The 25,485-nt window shown below is 48.2% G+C and overlaps 2 protein-coding genes across 3 annotated transcripts; one reads left to right on the plus strand and one right to left on the minus strand.

Annotated features, from left to right (window-relative positions):
* Positions 1–1,767: 1,767 nt before the first annotated feature.
* PHF7 (PHD finger protein 7) lies at positions 1,768–14,457 on the minus strand. Its single transcript, XM_008572558.1, has 11 exons — positions 13,767–14,457; positions 12,357–12,469; positions 11,426–11,478; positions 10,745–10,836; positions 5,803–5,904; positions 5,323–5,447; positions 4,717–4,876; positions 3,822–3,928; positions 3,234–3,350; positions 2,553–2,677; positions 1,768–2,341 (listed from the first exon to the last, which is right to left on the minus strand). Exons 2-11 carry the CDS (start codon positions 12,398–12,400, stop codon positions 2,115–2,117), a joined length of 1,152 nt encoding a protein of 383 aa, XP_008570780.1. The 5' UTR covers positions 12,401–12,469; positions 13,767–14,457; the 3' UTR covers positions 1,768–2,114.
* Positions 14,458–14,700: 243 nt separating this feature from the next.
* Positions 14,701–24,202, plus strand: BAP1 (BRCA1 associated protein-1 (ubiquitin carboxy-terminal hydrolase)). Of its 2 annotated transcripts, XM_008572559.1 has the most exons (18): positions 14,701–14,836; positions 14,933–14,962; positions 15,070–15,124; positions 16,061–16,193; positions 16,600–16,719; positions 17,343–17,404; positions 17,490–17,632; positions 17,896–17,974; positions 18,425–18,548; positions 18,879–19,026; positions 19,738–19,922; positions 20,537–20,670; positions 21,236–21,714; positions 21,826–21,946; positions 23,190–23,235; positions 23,491–23,583; positions 23,688–23,760; positions 23,963–24,202. In XM_008572559.1, exons 1-18 carry the CDS (start codon positions 14,800–14,802, stop codon positions 24,094–24,096), a joined length of 2,196 nt encoding a protein of 731 aa, XP_008570781.1. In that variant the 5' UTR covers positions 14,701–14,799; the 3' UTR covers positions 24,097–24,202. The 2 variants fall into 2 exon arrangements, with proteins under 2 accessions (XP_008570781.1, XP_008570782.1); XM_008572560.1 differs by lacking the exon at positions 21,826–21,946 and having other exon boundaries at positions 14,722–14,836; positions 23,069–23,235.
* Positions 24,203–25,485: the final 1,283 nt, after the last annotated feature.

Genomic DNA, 25,485 nt, shown 5'->3' on the forward strand with positions numbered 1-25,485 from the left:
ACACCAAGTCAAGGGTTAAGATCCCCTTACCGGTCATCTTTTAAAAAAAAAAAAAAGAAAATCTGGGTTAAGAAACCAAAGTCTTAATCTAGGAAGTATCTTTCAGTTGTGAATAATCACTGCAAGAGTTGAGTATTTTTGATGGGTAAAATATTGTTTTTGAAATTACAACTGACAATTTAAAAATCCTCTTGTTACTTGCAGATCTCTGACAGAATCTCCTTAGGAGGGCTAACATTGAGTTGCCAAACCCATAAGAGAGAAAACGAAGAAAAAGGGCATAGTCATGGGGTGACAGCTGTGGAGGAGGCCAGGGAACAGCCAGCTCAGAAGGAGTAGGCTCTGGGAGGCAGGTCTTCCAGAAAGGAAGTGCAATTGATAGTGATCTGATGGCTGGCCTCTGAGGGAAATTGTATATTGAGGCATTTTATTGATTACTTGGAACATTTGAGAAGAATTAGCAATGGATATACAGCAAATTTATTTTAAGAAGAAAACATTATACTGGAGAGGAAAGGTAACTATAGTGTACTGCCTGACTCAGTGGTAAATAGCATTTACATAGTTATAATAATGTAAACACCAAAAGTTAATTTAACAAAAATTGTGATACAACTATATAAGATGGGGAGAATGAAAATTGGAAGGTTCTAAATATTTATGTAACATAATAGAAAGTCAATAATATCTGAGATTAATAAATCAAGAAATGGCTAAAATAAAAAAGAGAAGTAGTTGCCTTTTGGGAGTAGGACTAGAAGTAGGGAAGGGTAAGTTTCAAGACTGTTTTTAGTTACAATACTTTTGGTAATATTAGACTTCTTAAAGTCTGTATTACCTTGCCTATATACTTAATAACAAAAAGACACAAATAATCCTCCATTTGATGCCAAGTGAATCTGGTAAAATCCGTCTGAAGGTGATCACTGTATACACACCTCAAACGTAAGTCTGCAGGTGTCGGCAATGTTTGGAATAAGAACACTATCCTCCCCCATTAGTGATAATGACTCTGTGAGATCCTGAGAACTCAGTATCTGGCAATGGTTCTGAGTTCCCCCACTAATCCAAATTCCATGAAATCATTAAAAACATACCAATGTAAGATAGACTTTATGCAATTTCTCCCTAGGCCTTCTGCCAGATTCCCATCTTAGCCGCTGTGCCTAATATGAATATCCTGGCAGGCAAATCCATAGTTACACTAGGGACAGAAATGCTCTAACCACCAGGCAATGAGGTTTTGACTGGCTCACACAAGCTGGGGAAGTGTGAAGACCACGCTGGTGGAGTAAATGGAGTCCCTTCTGCCCCACATGAGCAAGGCCGGACCTAGCCTCTTTTAAGTCCAGGGCCCTTGCAACAAAGGCCTATTCTCAGTCCAATGTGGCTGAAGACCATGCTGGTGGAGTAAATGGAGTCCCTTCTGCCCCACATGAGCAAAGCTGGACCTAGCCTCTTTTAAGTCCAGGGCCCTTGCAACAAAGGCCTATTCTCAGTCCAATGTGGACTACTATGCTGGCTCACTTCCCTGATGAGAACCTGTGCATTTGCACAATGATAAAAATCTCTGCCCCTGTAAGGCCAATTTCCCTGCAAACTGATTCCCTCCCAAAGAAACACATCTATGTTCTAAGTTGAAAGTTATATATTAATTCAGTGAATTTAGTGGATTAGAAGGGTGAGTTATCTTATTCCCTTACTCTACCCTCTAGATTCCTTAGTATGCTAGACAAATTGCAGAGTGAATTTATAAGGAGACACCAATGGAGAGAAAACCTTTATTTGCATAATAACAAACATGGATGAAGTAAGAAGAGGCATATGAGAAGCAGATTAAGGTGGAAGAATCCTGGTAGAAGAGAAGAAAGGACCTTCTGGGAATCAGGGAGAAAGAACAGAGGTGCCCTCGTAACCACAAACACGTTCTGCTGTTGGCATCTGGACTCTGCTCTCTCCTCACATTCCCCTGGGGTTTCTCTTTACTTGGCTCATAGTCTCACTGCTGGCCCCCTTTCCTTGTCTCAGAGTCCCAAAGTGCTCCCTCCCCCAAACCCAATGGTGGAGCACAGCTTCGTACCCAATTGTGCTTGGCAGCAACCACTCACAGGCTGTTACTTGGATTTTTTGCAGCTCTTAGCCATTTTGACACCCTTGGACCTCCAGGAGTTACTCCTCCTACCACCAGAGGATTCTGGCTTTTCTAATAAGGAAGGTCGTGGCCTATCAATCCAAGAAGGGCCTGGATTCTCTTCCAGGCAGCTGTCTCTGCAGAAACGCTTCTCAGGGTGGAAGGTGCTGCTGCAGTAGGAAATGTCATTTGAGTTTTCAGGTATGTAGTCTGTGGTAAAAGAAAGGTGGGAGAGAAAAACTCAATCGTCTGATTCTCTCAGGTGCAGGTTCTTAAGCCCCTTCCTAGCCACTTTCCTTCCAAAGCTAAAGGTGCCAACTAAAAGTCCTCCTCTGGTGGCTTTCCTTCCTCCTTCCCCAGGCACTACAAGTCCCCCCAACCCCACCCCAGTTCTTAGACCGGATCATCTCTCTAGCCCCACCTGTGGCTGAAGCAGAAGGTGAACACTCCTCACACTCCCATTTCTTACTGTTGGATCTAAGAAAGGAACAGTCCCTATGGGTTCCGTGGGATCCGCATGTAGCACACAGAATGAGGCACCACCTCCTACAGGAAGAGACAAGAAGGGTTGCAGGGACAAATAGAACACTAACCACCACTCTCAAGTGTTTGCTATGGGCCAGCCTCAGCTGTGCTGAGGGCTTCCCAGGCATTTTTTACTGTACATTTTACCCATCACGGATGAGGGCTCAAAGAGGCTGAGTGCTCTGGGCAGAGGGCACAAGGAAAAGTGGACCCTACAGAGGAGACCTATTCACTTGCACATGAGTAAGTCAGGGCTGGTCAAGAATGGGACTTAGCAATTGTGTTCACCCTGAGGTCTGCAGTCAAGAATGAATTTCTAGGGCCGGCCTGTGGCTCATTTGGAAAAGTGTGGTGCTGATAACACCAAGGCCATGGGTTCGGATCCCTACATAGGGATGGCCGGTTCATTCACTTGGGATAGCATGGTGCTGATAACTCAAAATCAAGGGTCAAGATCCCCTTACCAGTCATTTAAAAAAAAAAAAATGAATGAATTTCTTCTCCTAATAACTGTGCCAAGGTCTAACTCTAAGATGGCACTGAAGAGAGCTATTTCTAGCCAGAAGCCTTTCCTTACCCTTCATCCTCAAAGCTGTCTCTGCCTCGTTCGTACAGACAGATGGGGGCATCACAATGCTGATAGCGCTGATACAACTCTGAGAAAGCCCCTGGCTCAAGTTCCCAGGCAGCATCTCTGCAGTAGGAGAAGAAACACTGAGTAAGGGATACATAACTGGTTGGTGAACCTTTGTCCACCTGGGAAAAACTAGGAAGAACTCAAGCTAAGCACAGCAAAAGAGTTCAACAGTCTCCCTGAACACTTCCAATGAGGCTGGGCAAGTGGCCTGGCAGTGGGAGAGGGCTGAAGCAGGATGAGTGGAACATGGGGATTCCTTAGTTCCACCCTGGAATTCAAGAACCCAACCTCCCAGGGAATTCTGATCCCCAAAATGCCCTTTTCAGAAACATGCCTCCCCTACCCTTCCTTTCCCCCCCTCCCTTTTCTTTTGATCATTGAAAAGCACTCCCTCCACCCCTTCCCTCTTCACTGTATATCAACACCTTGGTTGCTGTCATTCTCTGAACTGTCCTAACATTCACCTCCTCTCTAGAAATCTAAGCAACCCACCCTCTGACTCAATTCTGGCTTTAGGGTTTCCACTACCTGTCTGGAATATGAATTCCCATTCTTAGCATTTCTTGAGGAAACTCTTCTCGATTGTTACACTGTGGACATTTGAAGAAATGCTTTGCTGATGTGTGGGCATATTTCTGTAAGAAAAACATGGAAGAGCTTTGTTTTTAAGAACTCTTAGGCCACCTTCTTTCCACTTCTTCTTTCACCATACAAAGATGATTCTGCTAAGATAGTTTGACCGGGGGTACAGGAAAAGGAGTTTGGGTGGAGTAGTTTGGTAGAAAAGGAGTTTGGGATGTGAATCCAGATGTCAGACCTGGTGCCAAAATACATTCAAGAGAATTCTCAGGGGCCGGCCTGTGGCTCACTGGGGAGAGTGCGGTGCTGATAACACCAAGGCCCCAGGTTCGGATCCCACATAGGGATGGCCGGTTCGCTCACTGGGTGAGCATGGTGCTGACAACACCAAGCCAAGGGTTAAGATCCCCTTACCGGTCATCTTTATAAAAAAAAAAAAAAAAAGAGAATTCTCAGGAGTGCCTCAGCTATCATCCCTGGCCATGGGGCTTGGCAGTGCTGACAAAGTGGGGGTCAGGTAGCTGGATACATGTTTCCGTTTTCTTTCATCCCAGGAAGTAAGGCTGATTTTGAGGGTCCTTGACTCATTCTGGGATAAGCCCATTTGCTCTAGCAATTCTGAGGATTTTGCTCAGTCTAAATTTTATGAGTGAAGTCCTACAGGCCAAGGATTACCAGAGACTGGGCTGACATTTCTCTTAACTGCCCAGAACCAGCCCTGCATACAGGCCTCCATCATGGACCGCCAAAGCTGAGATGTGCCTGAGCATTCCCAGGGTGCTCTGGTTCCAGGCAGAGAACTACGGCAATTGTGGAAGGTCCCCCTGGGAAGAGAAGTCCCCACCTGTATGCACTTGCGGTGGTAGATAGCTTGACTACAACACGGGCTCTGGATGTTCTCAACACTTGCTTGGGATAAGTCTTCACAACACAAGACACAGATTTCCTCCCTCACATTCCCCTGTTGGATGTCCTGAGTTGGACGATGTTTTCCACAAAATGATCTGTGGCAGGGTAAACAGACTTGGTTTCTGATGCAGTTCCCCAGCTGCCCAGCCTAGGAAGGTCAATCAGCCACTCAGGCTGGTGCCTTGTGAACCTCCACATTCATGGGGAGGAGGAGAAGCAGGGTGAAGAACAGCCACATGCCTTCTCATGGCCATTCCCCCACTGAGAAAAGCTCCCAGGACTGTCTCCACAGCCTCCTGTTCTTGAAAGCCCCACTTAGTTCTGAGCAGCTGTCTAAGAACCCCAGCTGTCTGTAATTTAAGGAGGGGACAGGAAGCCCCTGTGAAATCTCCAAGTTAAGACACTGTTTCCCATTATTGAAAAGAGGAAAAGATTCACTGGTGAACCAAAACAGGCCTCTTGAGAACCAGACTCTGATTTCATTAGTGACTAAATAGCAAGTTGCAAAAGGGCAGCCCAACATTTCCCCTTCCACACTCACTTGTACTCTCCAAAAAACTGTGAAAGGCAACCCCTTTCTTGGCCACAAGGCAGATGGAAGTTTCTGAGGCACCGATCCTTCTGGCAGTTGATAGCAGCTCCCTTCTTCTTGCACACAAAGCAGATCTGCAAATGAGATCCCAGTGCTCAGGGCCCCAAGAAAGATAAGCAGATATGTGGTGGCACATCTTTCTATGGAATGAAAATTCTGTGAAGCAATAGCCATTCCTTTTCCTCTTGAAAGCTCTGGGGCACCCTGAAGCTGAGCTTCAAGTGGCACTGAACTTTTTTTGTTTTCACGGGGTGCTGCTCCCTTTCCTAACTTAGGACTCTACACCTCAAAGGAATATGGGGCTTAAGAGAAGGACCAGTTGGGAAATCCAAGTCTTTTGACTTCTAGACTAGCAACTAGGAAATAGGGATGATGAGAGAGGTATGAGAAGAGGACTACCCAAAGGTTTCTGTTTCAGGAGATTCTAACCTTCCTAGAAGCCCGGGCTGCCTCCTTTTTGATGTCTTCAGGCAGGAATCCATGGAAACCTCTGTTGGACTGGCCCCTCTGAGGCAGCTTGCTAGATAGGATCTGGGGGGCAGCAGAACCAGGCTGTCAACATTAATGATCAGTGAAATAGTGCTGTGGGGTGAGGTGAATGACAGGGTAATATAGCTGGCTAAGAAATAGAGCTTGGTTGAATATATATGCTTTTACAAGGTAATTTAATGAAGGCTTACATAGCACTAAGTGTTGGGTACTCTAAGGGCTGTTCTTTTTTTCTTTTATTTATTTATTTTTTCCTAAGGGCTTTTTTTTCCCCCCCCCTTTTTGTCTTTTTTACTGACTGGCAACGGGATCGCAACCCTCGGTGTTGAGCCCGCACCACGCTCAGCCAGTGAGCGGGAACCCGTCTCTACATGGGATCCGAACCCTCAGCCGGAGCGCCGCCGCACTCCCAAGCGGCGCACTCTCCAGTGCGCCATGGGGCCGGCCCTAAGGGCTTTTCAAATATTAATTTATTGGATCCTCTTAACAACCCTAGGAGGTAGATACTATTTTCATCCCCATTTTGTAGGAGAGATGATGTGACTTGCTCAAGGCAGAACTCCATAACCTGGACTCTTACCCACCTTTACACTATGCCACCTCTCATTTACTAAGGGTTACTATTATGTGCTGAGCACTTTGGGGAAACACTTCCTCTGTACTGACCCACTTTATGCTCACCACAACCCTATGATACAGATGCTACCGTGACCCTCATCTTACAGAGGAGGCCACTGAAGTACAGCATGGTAAGTGACATGGCTGGGGTCACAGAGCCAGGAGGAGCAGAGCCGTCATTCACATAGAACCCACACTCTTATCCCTCCAGCTGTATTGCCACTCACTATAGAATAATCTTCTCAGAGTCCTATAGGAAGGGAAACAGGGTTTTAAAATGTCCTGACTATAGTCATTCTGTATTATAGGGGAAGGGAAGGAATCGCATTTTTCTTTTAAAAACACACTTTAAAAGTCCTTTTGTTTCTGGAAAGTTCCCAAAGCAGTCTAGAATGGGAAACCAAAGTAAAAGAAGCTAAACTGTTCTGTTACATATAAAGGGAGAATATAAACATCCCACCTAACCCCCATTCCAAGAATCTTGCAAAAATATTGGGGAGGGTGCTAGACTCCCTGCAGTAATTTACATGAAATAAGTAATGGGAGCTCAGGTTATTTTATTATAACATTATGGAAAAAGTGACCCTACAATGTTAGATAACTTGAAGGTACTTAGATTACAGCTGTATGTTCCCAATTCTGCTTAAAACATATGTGACATATATTTTAACGTTAATTATCTCAGAGCTTTAGGATAATATGAGTGATTTCTGTTTTCTTCATATTTAAAAATTTTTGTTTATTTTTTGTGGCTGGCCAGTGCGGGGATCCGAACACATGGCCTTGGTGTTATGAGGCTGTACTCTAACCAACTGAGCTAACTGGCCAGTCCCTATGTTTTCTTTATATTTTTAAATATTATTCATGTTTTCTAAAATGAGCATAAACAGAAAAATCAATAGTAAAAGATTAGAAACAATCTAAATGTTCTTTCTTTCTTTCTTTCTTATTTATTTATTTATTTTTTAAATGACCGGTAAGGGGATCTTAACCCTTGACTTGGTGTTGTCAGCACCACGCTCACCCAGTGAGCGAACTGGCCATCCCTATACGGGATCCGAACCTGCGGCCTTGGTGTTATCAGCACCAAACTCTCCCGAGTGAGCCACAGGCCGGCCCCTAAATGTTCTTTAACAGGCAGTTGTTTTAATACTTTTTGGCACACCATACCATGAAATATTAATTAGCTATTAAAAAGAAAAAACTAGATCTATATGTTCTACATGGAAAGATCTCCAAAATATATGAAATGAAAAAAAAAAAAAAAACCAAGATACAAAACACTGTATATAGTATGTTTATTTTTATGTTAAAAATGTATATGCTTAGGGCCGGCCCGGTGGCGCACTGCTACAGTGCGCCGCTTGGAGCGTGGTGGCGCTCCCGCCGAGGGTTCGGATCCCACATACAGACTGGTTCCCGCTCACTGGCTGAGCGAGGTACGGGTGCAGCACCAAGGGTTGCGATCCCGTTGCCGGTCCCGGTCCGGTACGGGCGCAACACTGAGGGTTGCGATCCGTTGCCGGACACGAAAAAAGACAAAAAGGAAAAAAAAATGTATATGCTTATAAATGCATCAAAATTAACCAAGCCCTGTTACCTGACTGGACTGGCAAGAAAGGAAAATCACAGACCAATCTTTCTCATGAGGTTAAGCATAAAAATCAAACAAAATATTAGCAAACTGAATCCACCATCATATAAAAAGGATAATATGTTATGACCAAGTGGGTTTATAGCAGGAATACAAGATTAGTTTAACATTAAAGAATCCAGTTGATATAACAAATCACATTAAAGGATAAAAATCAAGATGATCTCAATAGATGCAGAAAAATCATTTGACAAAATTCAAAACACAATCATGATTCCTCAGCAAATTAGGAATAAAAGGGAACTTTAATAAAAAGCATCTATTAAAAAAACCTACATCTAACACCATATTTTAATGGTGAAAAACTACATGCTGTCCCCTGATGCTGGGAACAAGACAAAGATGACCACTCACATCACTTCTATTCAACATTAGGCTGAAGGTCCTAGCCAGTACAATGAGGCAAGAAGAAGAAATAAAAGACAAAGACTGGAAAGGAAGAAGTAGAACTGTCTTTATTCACATATGACACGATTGTGTACATAGGGAATACTAAGGAATTTACAAAAATTTTTTTTAAAAAAAATGACTAAACTAATCAGTGAATTTAACAAGATTGCAGGACACAAAGTCGATACACAAAAATAAACTGCATTTCTATATACCAGCTACAAACTTGCAAATGAAATAAAAAAAACCATTTACAATAGCATAACCACAAAATATTTAACACTGTTGAGATAAATTTTATTTTTTATTTTTATTTTATTTTATTTTTTTTAAAAGATGACCGGTAAGGGGATCTTAACCCTTGACTTGGTGTTGTCAGCACCACGCCCAGCCAGTGAGCGAACCGGCCATCCCTATATGGGATCCGAACCCGGGGCCTTGGTGTTATCAGCACCGCACTCTGTTGAGATAAATTTTAAAAGAACCAAATAAATAGAGAAATGTAACACATCCATGGATTAAAAGATTCAATATTGCTTGTTAATTCTTCCAAAACTGATCTACAAATTCAATGTAATTCTAATCACAATCCTAGCAGGCTTTTAAAAAAAAAAAAAAAAAAGAAAAACTGACAAACTTTGTTTAAAATTTATAAGGAAAAAGAAAGGACCTGATAGCTAGAACAATCTTGAAAAGGTTGCGGAACTTACAATACTTAATTTCAAGATACTATAATAAGGCCACAATAATCAAGACAGTGGGATAATGGTATAAGAATAGACACACAGATCAATGACATCAATAGATCATCCAGATCCACAGATACATGGTCAATTGATGATGACAAAGGCAGCAAAGTAATTCAATTGGCAGGCAAAGATTTCTTGGGACACACAAAAAGCACTAATTATAAAAGAAAAAACCAATAAACTGGACTTCATCAAAAATAAAAACTTGTTCTTCAAGAGACACCATTAAGAAAATGAAAAGGCATGCCACAGACCAGGAGAAAATAGTCTACCATATACATCTGAAAAAAATTTGTATGAAGAATATATAAATAATTCTTATAACTCAATAAAAAGAGAAAATAACACAATTTTTTAAATGGACAAAAATATTTGTATAGGTACTTCACAAAAGAAAATATGTGAATGGCCAATAAGCACATGAAAAGAAGCTAACATCTTTTAGTCATCAGAGAAATGCAAATTAAAACCACAATGAGATACCAGTACATACCCAGTAGAATGGCTAAAATTAAAAAGACTAACAATACGAAGTTTTGGCAAGAATATTGTGCAACTGGAACTCTCATAAATTGCTCATGGGAGTGCAAACTAGTACAATCACTTTGGGAACAGACTTGGCAACATTGTGTAAAGTTAAACATCTAGTTAACATACAACCAATAACTCCATTCCTAGGCATTTGCCCAAGAGAAGTAAAAACACATGTTCACAAAAAGACTTGCACATGAATGTTCATAGCAGCTTTATTCGTAACAGTCTCAAAATGGAAACAATTCAAATGTCCATGAACAGGTGAACAGATAAGCAAATTGTAACATATACAACAGAATACTACCAGGCAATAAAAAGGCACAGGCTATCAATGCATGCAACAACATGGAAGGAAGAAATAAGCCAGATATGAAAGAGTATAAACTGTATGATTCCATTTATATGAACTAAAAGAATAGGCAAAAATAACATATATAGATTATCTCTGGTGGGATTGACTAGAAGGCGCTAGGAGGGAGCTTTCTGGGGTGATGGAAATGTTATTTATTTTGATTGGGGCGGTGGTTACATGGGGATATACATTATCAAAACTCATCAAACTATATGCTTAAAATTGGTGCATTTTATAGTATGCAGATTATACCAAAAAAAAAAAAAAAAGAATACTGAGGAAAAATAACTGGAAGGACATTACAAATGTTGACAGCATGTTTCTGTGGAGAGGGAGGATTAGGAATATTATTTTGGGAAGAGACTTTCTGTTGCATATGCTTTATATTGTCAGGATTTTATACCAAGCACATATATTATTTTTTTAAAAATAGATTTACAAAGAAAAAAGTTTTTATTTTATTAACGGAAAAACAAACAGGGCTCTGAATATAAAAGGCTAGGTACAAACATAGAGAATAGTCTGTATAGAACTAAAAGCCAAAGGGCCATAGGACATTCAAAGCAAAGGAGGCCTTATACTCACAAGACAGAAATAATGCACGCTGAGATTGCCTTTCTGAAGAAATTCCCCTAATTTTTCGGGATCCCCAGGTTCTTGAAGGCATAACCGGCAAACTGGAAGAGAGAACATTATGAATTACAGGTTTGGCTCAAGTTGATCGTTAAGAATGGAAGAGATGAGTGGAAACATAACCATCTCTTTAAGTATAGAAAGGAGTAGAGTATTGGGGAAATGGGTCATTCTGGCAAGGAGGAAGGTTGAGGTGAGATCTTATTTGGTAATCAGTTAAGTCTTTATACAATTTTGGCCACACTGAAGGAGTTGGTTGCAAATGTTTGCTTTATTATCATTATTATTATTTTGTCTCAAGTGGCTTTAATGAACTTGTGTTTTGAACTTTGGACAAGAAATTTAAAAATGACAGTCCCTGAGCTCTTCATGATTTTAGAGAATCTGGGAAGGAAGTGAGGTTGACAGTGAGAAACAACTTTACTGCCCCACAGGTGCTTTTCTTTTCTTTTCTTTTCTTTTTTTTTTTTCCTTTTTGTCTACAGGTGGTTTCCTTTGCTGAGGTCTGGAGGCAGTGGATGAATACAACGTCCAGTCTTTCTTACCAGGCCCTGAAGATGGTTTCCTCTGGGTTACTCTCTTAGTCTTGGCATCTGGAGGCAGTGGATGAATACAACCTCCAGTCTTTCTTACCAGGCCCTGAAGATGGTTTCCTCTGGGTTACTCTCTTAGTCTTGGCAGATTTTCTATACAAAAGAAAAAAGAAGTGCAAGATGGTCTTTAAAAACCCTGTCGATAACTCTTGTAACATTTCCCTTAGAATGCCATTCATGGGTCTGATGAAGGACCAAAATATCTAAAGGCTAAGACATGTTTCTTTTCAAATTTCAAAGTTTTTTGAAAGCACAAAACATACTCATTGAGTTGAGGGTAGGGACCAGATGGTAACCATCTTTCTGTCCCGAGTGCCCGTACTTCCCATGTTGACTGAATGAACGCAAGAGCAAACCCCTTTTTACTCTTTTACTGTTTCTGCTGCCAACTACTCTGAATCTCAGGTGGTATCACCTTCATTAAGTATACTAAAATGATACCAAAATTGACTGAGCATTTCCTATTGCTAGGCATTATTCATGGCACTGTACATGTATTAGCTCAGTGAATTTACAGTAGCTGTATGAATCTACAGAACACCCTAAAAATTGGGTGCTATTATTATGCATTTTCCAGACGAGGAGATTAAGACACAAAGAAATTAAGTGACTTTTCCCAGGTTAGCAAGTGGCAGAATCAAAATATGGTTGGTTGGTTGTTGTTTTTTCATTTTTTTGGCAGCTGGCCGGTATAGGGATTGAACTCTGGACTTTGGTAGCACCATGATCTAACCAAATGAGCTAACAGAGATAGAATATGAATCTAGGTGGTAATGTTCCAGAGCCAGCACTTTGCTACTAGGGACAGCTGTGGGAACACAGGTAGGGCAGCTTCCACAGGACCACTGGTGTGTGCCTCCTCACTGGCCAAATCCAGCCCCCAAGACCAAGCCAAAGGGGGGGAAAAGTACAGTATATACCACAGGCCATTGGACAATTTCTCCCAAATTCTCTTATGTCATCTACTCTACCTCAATCTTTGGTGTTCCTTCTCCTTTTCTTTTATAGTCTTCATTCGCTGCTGTCTCTCTTTCCTATCTTGAATTCTTCTATACTATTATGAGGACAATACAGGCTCTTCCAACTATAAATATAAACCAGGCTTGGTCAGCAATTTCATTCTACATTCCGTTATCAAGTTCCATCAGGTCAATGCAACAGTGCTCCTCACCTCCAAACCCATGTGATGGAATGACAGGGACACACCCAGTATTGTGCTAGTAATAGTCAATAATTATTAAATTGTGCCAAGAACTGTCCTAGGCACTTTACATGTGTTAGCTCACAAAAACCCCACGCAGTAGGTACTGTTATTATCCCCATTTTCAAGACAAGGAGACTGAGGCATAGAGAGGTAAATATCTTGCCCAAGGTCAGAGTTAGTAAATGATATAGGTGGGTTTTAAAGCCAAGTCGCCTGGCTCCAGAGGCCAATATTAACTCGCGTGTTATACTGCTGTCAACAGCAGTGTAAGAACCTGAAAATACTGCTTGACCTAGCTAAGTAGTTCTTTTTTTCTTTGTGCTTACTAAATGCCTGAGGTAGCACTCAGTAAAAATGGCTCCTTTTGCACCCAAGTATAGGTGCCTTAATTCTACCCAGTAAAAGGTAGATAAGATAGTTCTTTCAGGAAAGGAGCCTGCGAGATTTTGGCTGCCTAAAAGCAAGAACTCCCTTTAGTGAGACAAGAGACAACACTGACAATACTAATCACCCCCTTAGTTCGTATCGCTTCTTTCCCCCAGAGTCAGATGGCCACTGAGGTTTGGCCTGTTCCCAACCTTTCTCTAGACCTGAGCAGAGTAAAATACTCAAAAGTGGAGAAGACACCTTGCCACTCCTCCAGCCACCAATGTCAGCAGACTACAAAGTACAGTTTTCATTGGTTAAGGAGGAAATCCCTGAAAGTGCAGGACGACAAAAGAAATAAAATCCACCACTATGAAGGAAGGAGGGTGTCTAGAAAGGCAGGTGAGAGGAGAGGGACAGCATTTCCTAAGAGAGCTGGGGGAATTACGTCACTCCAGGCGATATACTCTGGTACCCAGGGCCTTGGATCTATTTTCAGGTACTTTCAACTATTCTACAGGAACAGCACTACTAAGGCAATTAGCTGTTCAGAAAACCAATTCTCTCCTGCCCCCCCTCCCCCGCCTTCTTTGTGGTTGCTCCATCTCCTCTTCTAGCCCATATGTTGCTGTTGCAGAAGTAATGAGCTTTGTTGGCTTCTTCCTCAACAAAAGCACTTGGACAGGCTGGAAGAGGAGAGAGAAGGGCGTGCGCTAACGCTACTATTCTCATAAGGGATCTACCAGAGCTGACTACCGAGCAGTCCCCAGTTGCTGGGGGTATCCCGACCATCTGGCAAGAGACATAAAACCTTGAAACTTCAGTTCTTTGCATCGCTGGACCAAGACGTTCCTGGAATAGGATTCTGTGCACACTGGTGTTATAAGATGCAACAATCTTCAAAACGTCTGAGGAGGGACGTTGCAAATGCGGGCTTCCACAAGCTGCTCAGTTCGTAATTTCCTAACCCGGCGGATGCTCCCTAGAAACGCTTACCAAGTTGTTTCACCGGATAAGAGCTGGGTAAATGCTTGTTGAGAAAATTAAAAATCAACGTGTTCGGTCCCGCCGCCGCAAGAATAAACAGTGATTTATTCGGAAAATACGTATCGGCGTGGCCACAACCGTCTCCCGGAGGTAACAGCCAGAGAAGAGACTCAAGGAGCATCCCGCGGATGCCAGACCAGGCTCACGTCGCGCCTGCAGGGCGGCTAATGCGGGGCCGGACCGGAGGTCACCTCCACCGCTCCCTCCTCACGGTAGCTCACGGGCCGCCGCTGCCGGCCGGGCCGCCCGCCCAGCTGTAGCTGAGGGCGCCGCTGTCCCGGAGATTTGTTCGTTGTCACAAGCCGTGGTAGCTACTTCACGGGCGGCCACCCCGCGCGGTGACTGCGCCAGCGGTGGGAGGGAGCGCGCAAACGGGGCCGGGTCACGGTGACTGAGACCCACGGAGACCGCGGCGACTGGGACCGTTGGCAAACCGAGACCTCTAACGGCCGCGCGCTAACGGCCGCGCGCCCGCCCCGCCCCTTCCTCTCGCGCCTCCGGCTCCCGACACCGCCCTCGCCCCCACCCCTTCCTCTTGCCCCAATCCCCGCGCGTGCGCGTACGCCTCCGAGCGCGTCTCCGAATCGGCAGTCAGACCGGCGGGGTACCAGCCCAGAGGTGGGGCGGGGCCGTCGCGCTGTGGTGACGTCGTGCCGCCGGCGCGGGCGGGTGACGCGGCGGGACCCGTTGTCTGTGTGTGGGGCTGAGGGGCCCCGCGGGTAGCAGGGGCTCCCGGCGGGGGCGGCGGGGGGTCGGGAGGGCCTGGACATGGCGCTGAGCGGCCGCCCCGCGGGAAGATGAACAAGGGCTGGCTGGAGCTAGAGAGCGATCCGGGTGAGGAGGGGGCTGGGCTTGTCGGGGGCTGGGGAGGCCGGATGGGCCGGGGGTGCGCCTGCCTGACCCCCCACCCTCTCTTGTCGCCCCACCCAGGCCTCTTCACCCTCCTGGTGGAAGATTTCGGTAAGAGCCTCCCCTGCCCGCCGGACCGGGGCCTGGGGCCCATCCCTGAACCCTTGTTCCAGGGCCAGGGGCTGCCCTTCCCGACCTCTTTCCTTTTCTGATCGCAGGTGTCAAAGGGGTGCAGGTAGAGGAGATCTATGACCTTCAGAGCAAATGCCAGGGGTGAGTGGCTGGGCACCAGGGCCTCCCCTTACATCCAGAGGGCTGAGGAAGGGTCTGGGGAAGAGTGACCCTCAAGGGAGAAAGAATCAGGAACACCAAGTTGTAAAGTCTCACATCAGGAAGCATCCATCCTGTGTGGGTGCTCTCCTATTTAAGCGGATTTTTTCCCTGTGAATCTTCCCTCAACGCTTCCCTTTACGTAGTAGCCCCCTCCACAACCCTAACCATTCTTTGGAGTACAGTTCAGCTGTCTTTTCTGGTCTTGCAGCAGGAAGCCCCAGGTCATACAGTGCCTTTTATGCAGCTGTGTAATTTATTAATTACAATGTGCCCATGTGTGCAGTGGCTTTAATCCCCACACAAAGGCAGTTCTGTATTAATTGGTTGGTGTGACAAGGCCCCTCTTGGTGCCCAAACTCAGGGTCTCATCTTGGTGATTTTGCAGAATAGAGGTGTAGAAAAACTGCTACAGTGACTGAACCAAGAAGTCTGCTTTAGTTTCCTGGGAAAGAAGGGATTAGTGTGGGGGTTTATTTGCTTCCCTGGCTGCATTGGGGTCCAGGCTTTGGGGTCCACAAGTGAAAATTAATGTTTAAATTCCTCGTCAGAGTTTTCGGTTTGCCTTACATTGTGTTCCCTGCCCCGTCCATTGGTTCCAACTTTTTTTCTCTTACCCAGAACCATAGACTTCATAAAGAGGACTCCTGGAGCACCACAGCCAAAAGCTGATGCTTGACTCTGCCTGTGGCAGGCCTTGGGGTGTGAGGGCTCAGGGCCACTTTAGACACAGTGTTGGGAAGAAGTGAGGGGAGAAGTGGGATCACAGCAAAGGCACCTGAATGATGACATGGTGCAAAGGAATAGAGAGAGATGGAAGGGGATGCTGATTGCCTTCTGTCCCTTGGCTGATCTAGCTCTGCCCCTTACTTCCCCTAGCCCTGTATATGGATTCATTTTCCTGTTCAAATGGATCGAAGAGCGTCGGTCCCGTCGCAAGGTCTCTACCTTGGTGGATGATACGTCCGTGATTGATGATGATATTGTGAATAACATGTTCTTTGCCCATCAGGTCTGCTGGGCCCTGTGCTTTGTCTGGAGGGTGGGATGCTCTTCCATTTTCTTTGCTTGTGAAGTGGAAGTGTGGGAAGGCAGCAGGAGGAGTAAGCAGATACCAAGGGCGGTGATTATAGAAATTCCTTGGCAGAAAGAACTGAGTCTTATTCACTAAAGGCAAGATCTTTAGAGCAGGGTGGTATCTGAGTACACTCTCCATATCCTCATACACCTGGTGGGTATTTAGTTGGTTCTTGTTAAATGAACAAATATTGGGTGAAGAAGAGGGGAGCTGATGAGTGTTGTTGTCCAGATATGACTGCCCCTCTCTGGATCCCCATTCCCCATGAGTATGGGCTTGGAGGAACTTGGGGCTTGGAGTGAGGGATGCAGTTTATAGATGTCTATTCTTGGTTTCACAGCTGATCCCCAACTCTTGTGCCACTCATGCCTTGCTGAGTGTGCTCCTGAACTGCAGCAACGTGGACCTGGGACCCACCCTGAGTCGCATGAAGGACTTCACCAAAGGCTTCAGTCCTGAGGTAGGCCACAGTACCTTAATCCTGGCTTATAGCTGGCTGGACAGGTCTGACCTTCAGGGCCACTGGTAATGCCACCATATGGTATTTGGTACTATTAAGCTGTTTCCTTTCAAACAATCACTTATATTACATTTGACCCTTAAATTAATTATATAAGACAATTGGTTTTAGGCCCAATTGTCAGGAAAAGAGACAGACCTAGGGAGGGAAGAGACTTTCCTTAAGTCACATCATGTCAGAACCTTCTTTGTCAGGACTTTTTCATGGTAGACGCTTTTTAATTTAATTTTGTTTTGTTTTGGGTGGCTGGCCTGTCTGGGGAACTGAACCCTTGACCTTGATGTTATAACATAGCACTCTGACCAACTGAGCTAACTGGCCAGCCCCTGTCAGGACTTTTTCTATCAGGCCATGTTGCTTCCCACTGTTCACTGTATTGTGCCAGGCTGGTACATCCCATCTCTTTGGGGCTCAAGAGCTCTCTTCTGCCCCTGCCCCCGACTAGCCCTTTAGGAAAGTTTATGCTCCTTCAAATGCCTGGAATGCCTCCAGGACCTGTTTTCTGGAGTTTTGAGGCCCACCTGAGAAGTTGTTCTGATTTGGCCTTATTTTCTTTCCTCTAGAGCAAAGGATATGCAATTGGCAATGCCCCGGAGTTGGCCAAGGCACACAATAGCCATGCCAGGTGTGTGTAGGAGCTGTGGTAGCCGATGTAGGTGGGGATGGGGGGGGGGGGTCAGTTTTTGGTCCCTAACTGTATTCTTCCTCAGGCCTGAGCCACGCCACCTCCCCGAGAAGCAGAACGGCCTTAGTGCAGTGCGGACCATGGAGGCATTCCACTTTGTCAGCTATGTGCCTATCACAGGCCGGCTCTTTGAGCTGGATGGGCTGAAGGTCTACCCCATTGACCATGGTATGCATTCTGACCTGGAGGCCTGTTGGTTTTCTTTCCTTACCTCCTGGGGAGCTGAGGTTCTTGGGACCCAATGGTGGGCAGGGAGAAGAGGGCAGTTACTGAGGACATCTGACTCTGGCCAGGATTTCACCCTACACTGCATTGCCTGACCTGCTCCTGACTCCCTGGCTCTTCTGCTACTCTCTATCTTCCTTCCCACTCCTGGCCTGTCCAAACTCAGGGTTTCCCACCTGTTGATTCTTCGTCTTGGTCTCCCCTAGGGCCCTGGGGGGAGGATGAGGAGTGGACAGACAAAGCCCGGCGGGTCATCATGGAGCGTATTGGCCTCGCTACTGCAGGGTAAGGGCCCTGTGTCTGCCCGGCTCTACCATCTGGAGCTATTTCCCCTTTGGGGAGGACAGAGAGAGGCCAGATGATTTGTAAATTGCAAGGCCATGTGGTAAATCTGGCAAGATTAGGCTTAGATCTTAGGCTTCCAACTCCTTGCCCTATTTCCTGTGGGCCTGCCTATGGTCTGCTCCAGGATGGGTTGAGGGAGGTGCAGGCCTTGGTGGAGCCTTGGGTGGCCCAGGTGTGCTAGCTTACTTCCTGACAGGCCCCTCACACAGCTCATTTGAAGGCACCAGCTCAGGTGCCTGGTGTGCATGGCCAGCCGGTGCCTGCCTATTGGGGTAGGGCCTATACCACTGCTGCAGGTGTGACTGCAGGGAGCCCTGCCAAGATATTTGCCTCAACTTGATGGTGGGGCCTGGGCAGGAGCTGCTCTCATGGCTGCGGCTGTGACTGCAGGGAGCCCTACCACGACATCCGCTTCAACCTGATGGCAGTGGTGCCCGACCGCAGGATCAAGTATGAGGCTAGGCTGCACGTGCTGAAGGTGAACCGTCAGACAGTACTGGAGGCCCTGCAGCAGGTGGGTGCCCCTCCTGCCTGGCCCTTGTCCAGCCTAACCTTGCCCACCTTTCCCCCACTGTGGCATCTGACTCTTATTCCCAAATCACACTGTCTTGTGGATCTGGGCCTCAGCTAACCACTCCTTTCCCTTGCTCCCTTTGTGGGAAATGTGGAACTTGGGATAGGGGAGGAGAATAGCTTCTAAAAGGAGGTTTTGGTTTGGCTGTTGTATTTCTCTGTGAGTGGATGGTTAGAGCCAAGGCCATAATGCTTTCCTTTAGCTCTTAGCTGTTTAAAGTAGAGGCCTGGGTCTATCTTCCCTCCTCTAAACCTTGGATTCTGTTTTCAGCTGATTAGGGTAACACAGCCAGAGCTGATTCAGACCCACAAGTCTCAAGAGTCACAGCTGCCTGAGGAGTCCAAGCCAGCCAGCGGCAAGTCCCCCTTGGTGCTGGAGTCAAGCAGGGCCCCAGCAGCTTCTGAGGCCACCCACACAGGTACTGGGGGACTTGGGCCTCTTGTAGGCCTCAGAACCACCCCATTGTAGCTTAATCTGGGGGCCCCAAGCAGAGCTGCAGCTTCTGAGGCCACCCACACAGGTACTGGGGGACTTGGGGCCTCTTGTAGGCCTCAGAACCACCCCATTGTAGCTTAATCTGGGGGCCCCAAGCAGAGCAAGTCTTTTTTATGGAGGCACTTGGGCAGTGGTACAGAGGATCCTACTGGAGGCCTAAAAACCCCAGTGCCTGAAACTCTTCTCCTCAGAACATAGAGGGAGAGTAGTTCTTCCCTAAAGAGAGGCACCTGTAAAAGGCTGCCATTACCACAGGTCCCTGAGCCCTTCTCTGTAACGTACACTCCCTTTCTTGTTTTCTCTAGATGATTTTTTCTTCTTTCTGCTTCCTTGTTTTTGGCGGCTGGTTGGTTTGGGGATCCGAACCCTTGACCTTGGTATTATCAGCATCATACTCTCCCAAGTGAGCTAACCAGCCAGCTCCCACTTTTTTTTTTTTTCCCCCTCTGTCTCATTCTTCTCCCAGTCTTTCTGTGGGGCCATGGCTTAGAGTTGCTGACTCCCATTCTGCCAGCTGGCTTGGCTGTTCTCTAGAAAGGGAGGAGGAGCAGTGCTGTGTCACAGGACTGGGGAGATTGAGCTTTTCTTGAGCATTCGGCTAAAGGTCCCGCCTGTGCTCCTTGTCCTGTCTCAGATGGCGTGGAGGAGGTGACTGGTTCATGCCCACAAGCCACAACCCACAGCCCTCCCAGCAAACCTAAATTGGTGGTGAAGCCTCAAGGGAGCAGCCTCAATGGGGTTCCCCCCACCCCCACGCCCATTGTCCAGCGGCTGCCAGCTTTTCTAGACAATCACAACTATGCCAAGTCCCCCATGCAGGTAAGTTGGGAGCACCATTGCAGGATTCCTTCCAGGATTCTTTTTTTTTTGTGACCAGTAAGGGGATCACAACCCTTGGCTTGGTGTCGCCCACACCATGCTCAGCCAGTGAGCGCACCAGCCAGTTCCAGAATTCTCTTAAGAGGCCACAACAGGCAGTTTCCCCATGTAGTTCCCTGGTGTTTGCCCTTTGCCTGGCCTTGAGCTGTTAGGCTCCTCTGTCTGATACTCAGAGGCCTTCACAGTGGCAGGGGATTAGGGAGGCAGGGAGAGCTCCTCTGACTTTAAATCCAGTCACATGGCTTTGGGGTTAAACGTTTAGGGCATCCTCCTTGATATAACTCTACAGGTTGGGTTCTGCTGGCAAAATAAAGGCATGAGTTTCAGGGCTTTCTGTGTCTCTTAGAACTTAGGACTCTTAGGATTCCGTAGGGTCCTGTGCAGTGCAGGTGGGTGGCAGCGTCCCCAGGAGCCAAGGGTGGGCTGTGGAGCACCTGGAGGGGTTCAGTGGACTCAGCCTAGAGGGCTGTGTTGGCTTTCTCTCTTGCTATGAGTGCTATGCACAGCATGGGCTGAGAAACCCCTGCTTATGACTGCCTTGCTCTCTGCCTCAGGAGGAGGAGGACCTGGCAGCAGGTGTGGGCCGCAGCCGAGTTCCAGTCCGCCCACCCCAGCAGTATTCAGATGACGAGGATGACTATGAGGATGACGAGGAGGATGACATGCAGAACACCAACTCTGCCATTAGGTCAGCCCCAGCTCTGTCAGGCTAGCATGCTCTGGGTACCTCGGATCCTATCCTAAGTATTCTAGCCTGTGTCTGGGGATGCCTTTCAGCAGATAACACTGAGCACCTACAGAGTTCAGGGCCCTGGGAGAGGCTGGCATGAAGGGGCTGACCCCAGGTGCCTAAGAAGTTTTTGGTGGGCTTGGGGGAGCACTGAGCACATAAGCATACATCAAGGCATGTCTCATTAGAGGTGGCCTTTCAGCTGGCCCTTGCAGGGTTGGTTGGGGCGGGGATAGAGGAGCTATGGGTGGTGGGGAATGCACCTTTGCTGGAAGACACTGCATTGGCAAAAGGCTAGAAGTGAGGCAGTGGGAATAGAGGAAGTGTCCTTTGAGGACACATGGCTGCAGCTGACAGAGCTTAGGGTGCCAGCCTGGCATGGCTGGGTCAAGCTGCTTGGACCCAGTACGAAGAGCTTCAGGATCAGCCCATGGAGACCAGAATGTGTTCAAGCCATTCTGGACATTGATGGGTGTGGTCACCTGGCCTGTTCCCTTGCCTTACCTCTTCTTGGGCCCCACAGATACAGGCGGAAGGGGACAGGGAAGCCAGGGCCGTTGAGCAGTTCTGCGGATGGGCAGCTGTCAGTGCTGCAGCCCAACACAATCAACGTCTTGGCTGAGAAGCTCAAAGAGTCCCAGAAGGACCTTTCAATTCCTCTGTCCATCAAGACTAGCAGCGGGGCTGGGAGTCCAGCTGTGGCAGTGCCCACACACTCCCAGCCCTCGCCCACTCCCAGCAATGAGAGCACAGACACAGCCTCTGAGATTGGCAGCGCTTTCAACTCCCCACTGCGCTCGCCCATCCGCTCGGCCAACCCCACACGGCCCTCCAGCCCTGTCACCTCCCACATCTCCAAGGTGCTTTTTGGAGAGGATGACAGCCTGCTGCGTGTTGACTGCATACGCTACAACCGTGCTGTCCGCGACCTGGGTCCTGTCATCAGCACAGGCCTGCTGCATCTGGCTGAGGACGGTGTACTGAGTCCCCTGGCACTGACAGGTGGGCCTTAGGCTGGCTCACTGGCCACTTGGCATACCCAGGAGGGAAATGGCCAAATGACCACAAAGTATTCTGCACTTTGATGGGTCTTTTTGTGCCTTCTCTTCCCAGAGGGTGGAAAAGGTTCCTCACCCTCCAACAGACTGAGCCAAGGCAACCAGGAGTCCAGCAGCCCAGAGGAGAAGGAGGTGGTAGAAGCCACAGATAACAGAGAGAAGACTGGGCTGGTCAGGTCTGGCTCGGATCCTATCCTAAGTATTCTAGCCTGTGTCTGGGGATGCCTTTCAGCAGATAACACTGAGCACCTACAGAGTTCAGGGCCCTGGGAGAGGCTGGCATGAAGGGGCTGACCCCAGGTGCCTAAGAAGTTTTTGGTGGGCTTGGGGGAGCACTGAGCACATAAGCATACATCAAGGCATGTCTCATTAGAGGTGGCCTTTCAGCTGGCCCTTGCAGGGTTGGTTGGGGCGGGGATAGAGGAGCTATGGGTGGTGGGGAATGCACCTTTGCTGGAAGACACTGCATTGGCAAAAGGCTAGAAGTGAGGCAGTGGGAATAGAGGAAGTGTCCTTTGAGGACACATGGCTGCAGCTGACAGAGCTTAGGGTGCCAGCCTGGCATGGCTGGGTCAAGCTGCTTGGACCCAGTACGAAGAGCTTCAGGATCAGCCCATGGAGACCAGAATGTGTTCAAGCCATTCTGGACATTGATGGGTGTGGTCACCTGGCCTGTTCCCTTGCCTTACCTCTTCTTGGGCCCCACAGATACAGGCGGAAGGGGACAGGGAAGCCAGGGCCGTTGAGCAGTTCTGCGGATGGGCAGCTGTCAGTGCTGCAGCCCAACACAATCAACGTCTTGGCTGAGAAGCTCAAAGAGTCCCAGAAGGACCTTTCAATTCCTCTGTCCATCAAGACTAGCAGCGGGGCTGGGAGTCCAGCTGTGGCAGTGCCCACACACTCCCAGCCCTCGCCCACTCCCAGCAATGAGAGCACAGACACAGCCTCTGAGATTGGCAGCGCTTTCAACTCCCCACTGCGCTCGCCCATCCGCTCGGCCAACCCCACACGGCCCTCCAGCCCTGTCACCTCCCACATCTCCAAGGTGCTTTTTGGAGAGGATGACAGCCTGCTGCGTGTTGACTGCATACGCTACAACCGTGCTGTCCGCGACCTGGGTCCTGTCATCAGCACAGGCCTGCTGCATCTGGCTGAGGACGGTGTACTGAGTCCCCTGGCACTGACAGGTGGGCCTTAGGCTGGCTCACTGGCCACTTGGCATACCCAGGAGGGAAATGGCCAAATGACCACAAAGTATTCTGCACTTTGATGGGTCTTTTTGTGCCTTCTCTTCCCAGAGGGTGGAAAAGGTTCCTCACCCTCCAACAGACTGAGCCAAGGCAACCAGGAGTCCAGCAGCCCAGAGGAGAAGGAGGTGGTAGAAGCCACAGATAACAGAGAGAAGACTGGGCTGGTCAGGTCTGGGCTGGGCGAGCCCTTGAGTGGGGAGAAGTATTCACCGAAGGTGAGCCTCCTTTGTGCTTTCTTTTCCAATCCTGGCAGAGGGAAGGGCCTGGGCCACTGCTACCCAGGTGCTGGGTTCTCAATTGGAATTTTGGTGTGAAGGTTGGTGGCTGGAGCCAGGTCCTGGGAAACTTTTCTGGGTTAGGTGGTGGCAGGGCCTCAGTAGTTTCCATGGACTCTGGCCTCTAGTTGCCTCTGGGGAGTGGGACTTTGGTGCTGGCCAGCCCACCTCAGGTACAGTGCTGGGTTTTGGCAGGAGCTGCTGGCACTGCTGAAGTGTGTAGAGGCTGAGATTGCAAACTATGAGGCCTGCCTCAAGGAAGAGGTGGAGAAGAGGAAGAAGTTCAAGGTAGGTTCTCTCTCCAGCTGCCTGGTCCTCCGTCCTCTCCCGATGTCAGCTGGTAGCTGCTGTGGGGAGATGGGCTGTGGTGCCCTCACTCTTCTCTCCCGCAGATTGATGACCAGAGAAGGACCCACAACTATGACGAGTTTATCTGCACCTTCATCTCCATGCTGGCTCAGGAAGGTGAGGTGACTCACTGGCATCCCCTGCTAAGCGCCATGTCCTTCAGGTCCCCCCTCCCTTGGGCCTCTCCTGAGGCTTGAGCAGCTGGTGGGGCATAGGGAGGACTGCAAGAGCCTCAGCTCCTAGCTGGAAGCTGTCGCTGATTGAGCAGTTGGCTGCTGGGCAACGAGCCACCTGCTCAAGTGTTTCTGCCTCTCTATAGGCATGCTGGCCAACCTGGTGGAGCAGAACATCTCAGTGCGGCGGCGCCAAGGGGTCAGCATTGGCCGGCTCCACAAGCAGCGGAAGCCTGACCGGCGGAAACGCTCTCGCCCCTACAAGGCCAAGCGCCAGTGAGGACTGCTGGCCCTGATGCTGCAGCCCACTCTTGCCGCATAGACCTCACAAGGGTCCCTCTCCCTGCCTTGAGCCCTTTTCCCAGTATTACTGAATAGTTCCAGCCAGAGCCCAGCCCTGGGAATGGGAGCCAGGCTGCATTCACTGCGTTGTGCCCTGGGGCCTGGCAGGGGGCTGGTCACCTCATAGTGCTCCAGAAGCAACAGCTGGAGTTGGGGCACAGCAAGGTGCTGCTGCTTCCTCCACAGCCGGCTGTGGAGTGGCAGGACCTGGCCCTTCTGCCTGGGAAGCAGAATATAGATTTTATCTATCAGAGATGTCTATTTTTCTGGGCTGCAACCCATCTTGTCACCGCATTGACATAGCTGGCTTCCTGACTCTTTCTTTACTAGCAGCTGTCATCCTGGTGGGCCCAGGTCCCTGCATCACACCAGGGTCACAACTGCAGGGTCCCGGTTGGGGGCCTGGGTGGGCATTGGGCCCTGCTGCTCTAGCCACAGCCACTTTCTTCATTCCTCTTGGGAGAGCACCAAACTCAGGGACCCAGCTGCTGGGCTGGATTGGGGTGGGGTGTCCCAGCGAGGCTGGGATGAGCAATCTGTTGGGGTACCATGGCCTGAGCAGAGAGAAGTGCTTGAACTGTTCGGTAGCCTGTAGACTGCCCTCTTAGTTATGCCTGAGCTTGTCAAAATTGCTCTCTGCAGCAAGGCTAGGGGCTCTTTGCCTTCAGTGTTGTGGCCCTGGCTATGGGCCTACCTTGGGCTCCTGGCTCTGTCCCTGAAGCCTGGGGCTCAGAGGAGCCTCTGCCTATCCCCTCAGTATTACTATGTCTCATTCCTCTTAGGGATAGCAGAGATAGAGCTGCTTACAGGAAGCTGGCATCACTCAGCTCTCCCTTCTATGTTGGCTTCCTCAGTCTCTGCAAGGAACTCAGTGTGTGGGGGACAGCAGGATCAAGACAACCAATTGGAGCCCCTGTGTTCCCAGAGGGCCTGATGCCAAGAGATAATGGACTCAGCACAGCCTCTTGGAGCTCAGGCCCCAGACATAGCTCCATGGTCTCTGCCAGATGGCTTTGCGGTGATCCAGGCAGGCCCTTTATCTGTACATAGTGACTGGGCGGGCTGGCAGGTGTCGCAGCTGCCTCTCTGGGCTGAGTATGGCCTGATCCCTCTGACCCCTGTAAATACAGGATCAATGAATGAATAAAACTCTCCTCAGAAATGAACCCTCTTCTGGTTGCTGGCCTGAGGTTTGTAGGCTAGGCTGCAGTGGGAACAAGGCACCTGTTAGACCTGGGCCGAAGGCCCTATGAGCACAGAAGTGAGAAGTATGCATTCTTGGGGCATCTCTGGCCTTCTGGGCTGGAGATCTTTGGGACCGTAGGTC

This window comes from Galeopterus variegatus, unplaced genomic scaffold (assembly GCF_000696425.1).
Source record: "Galeopterus variegatus unplaced genomic scaffold, G_variegatus-3.0.2 Scaffold806, whole genome shotgun sequence".
In the NCBI taxonomy this organism is placed as follows: domain Eukaryota; kingdom Metazoa; phylum Chordata; class Mammalia; order Dermoptera; family Cynocephalidae; genus Galeopterus; species Galeopterus variegatus.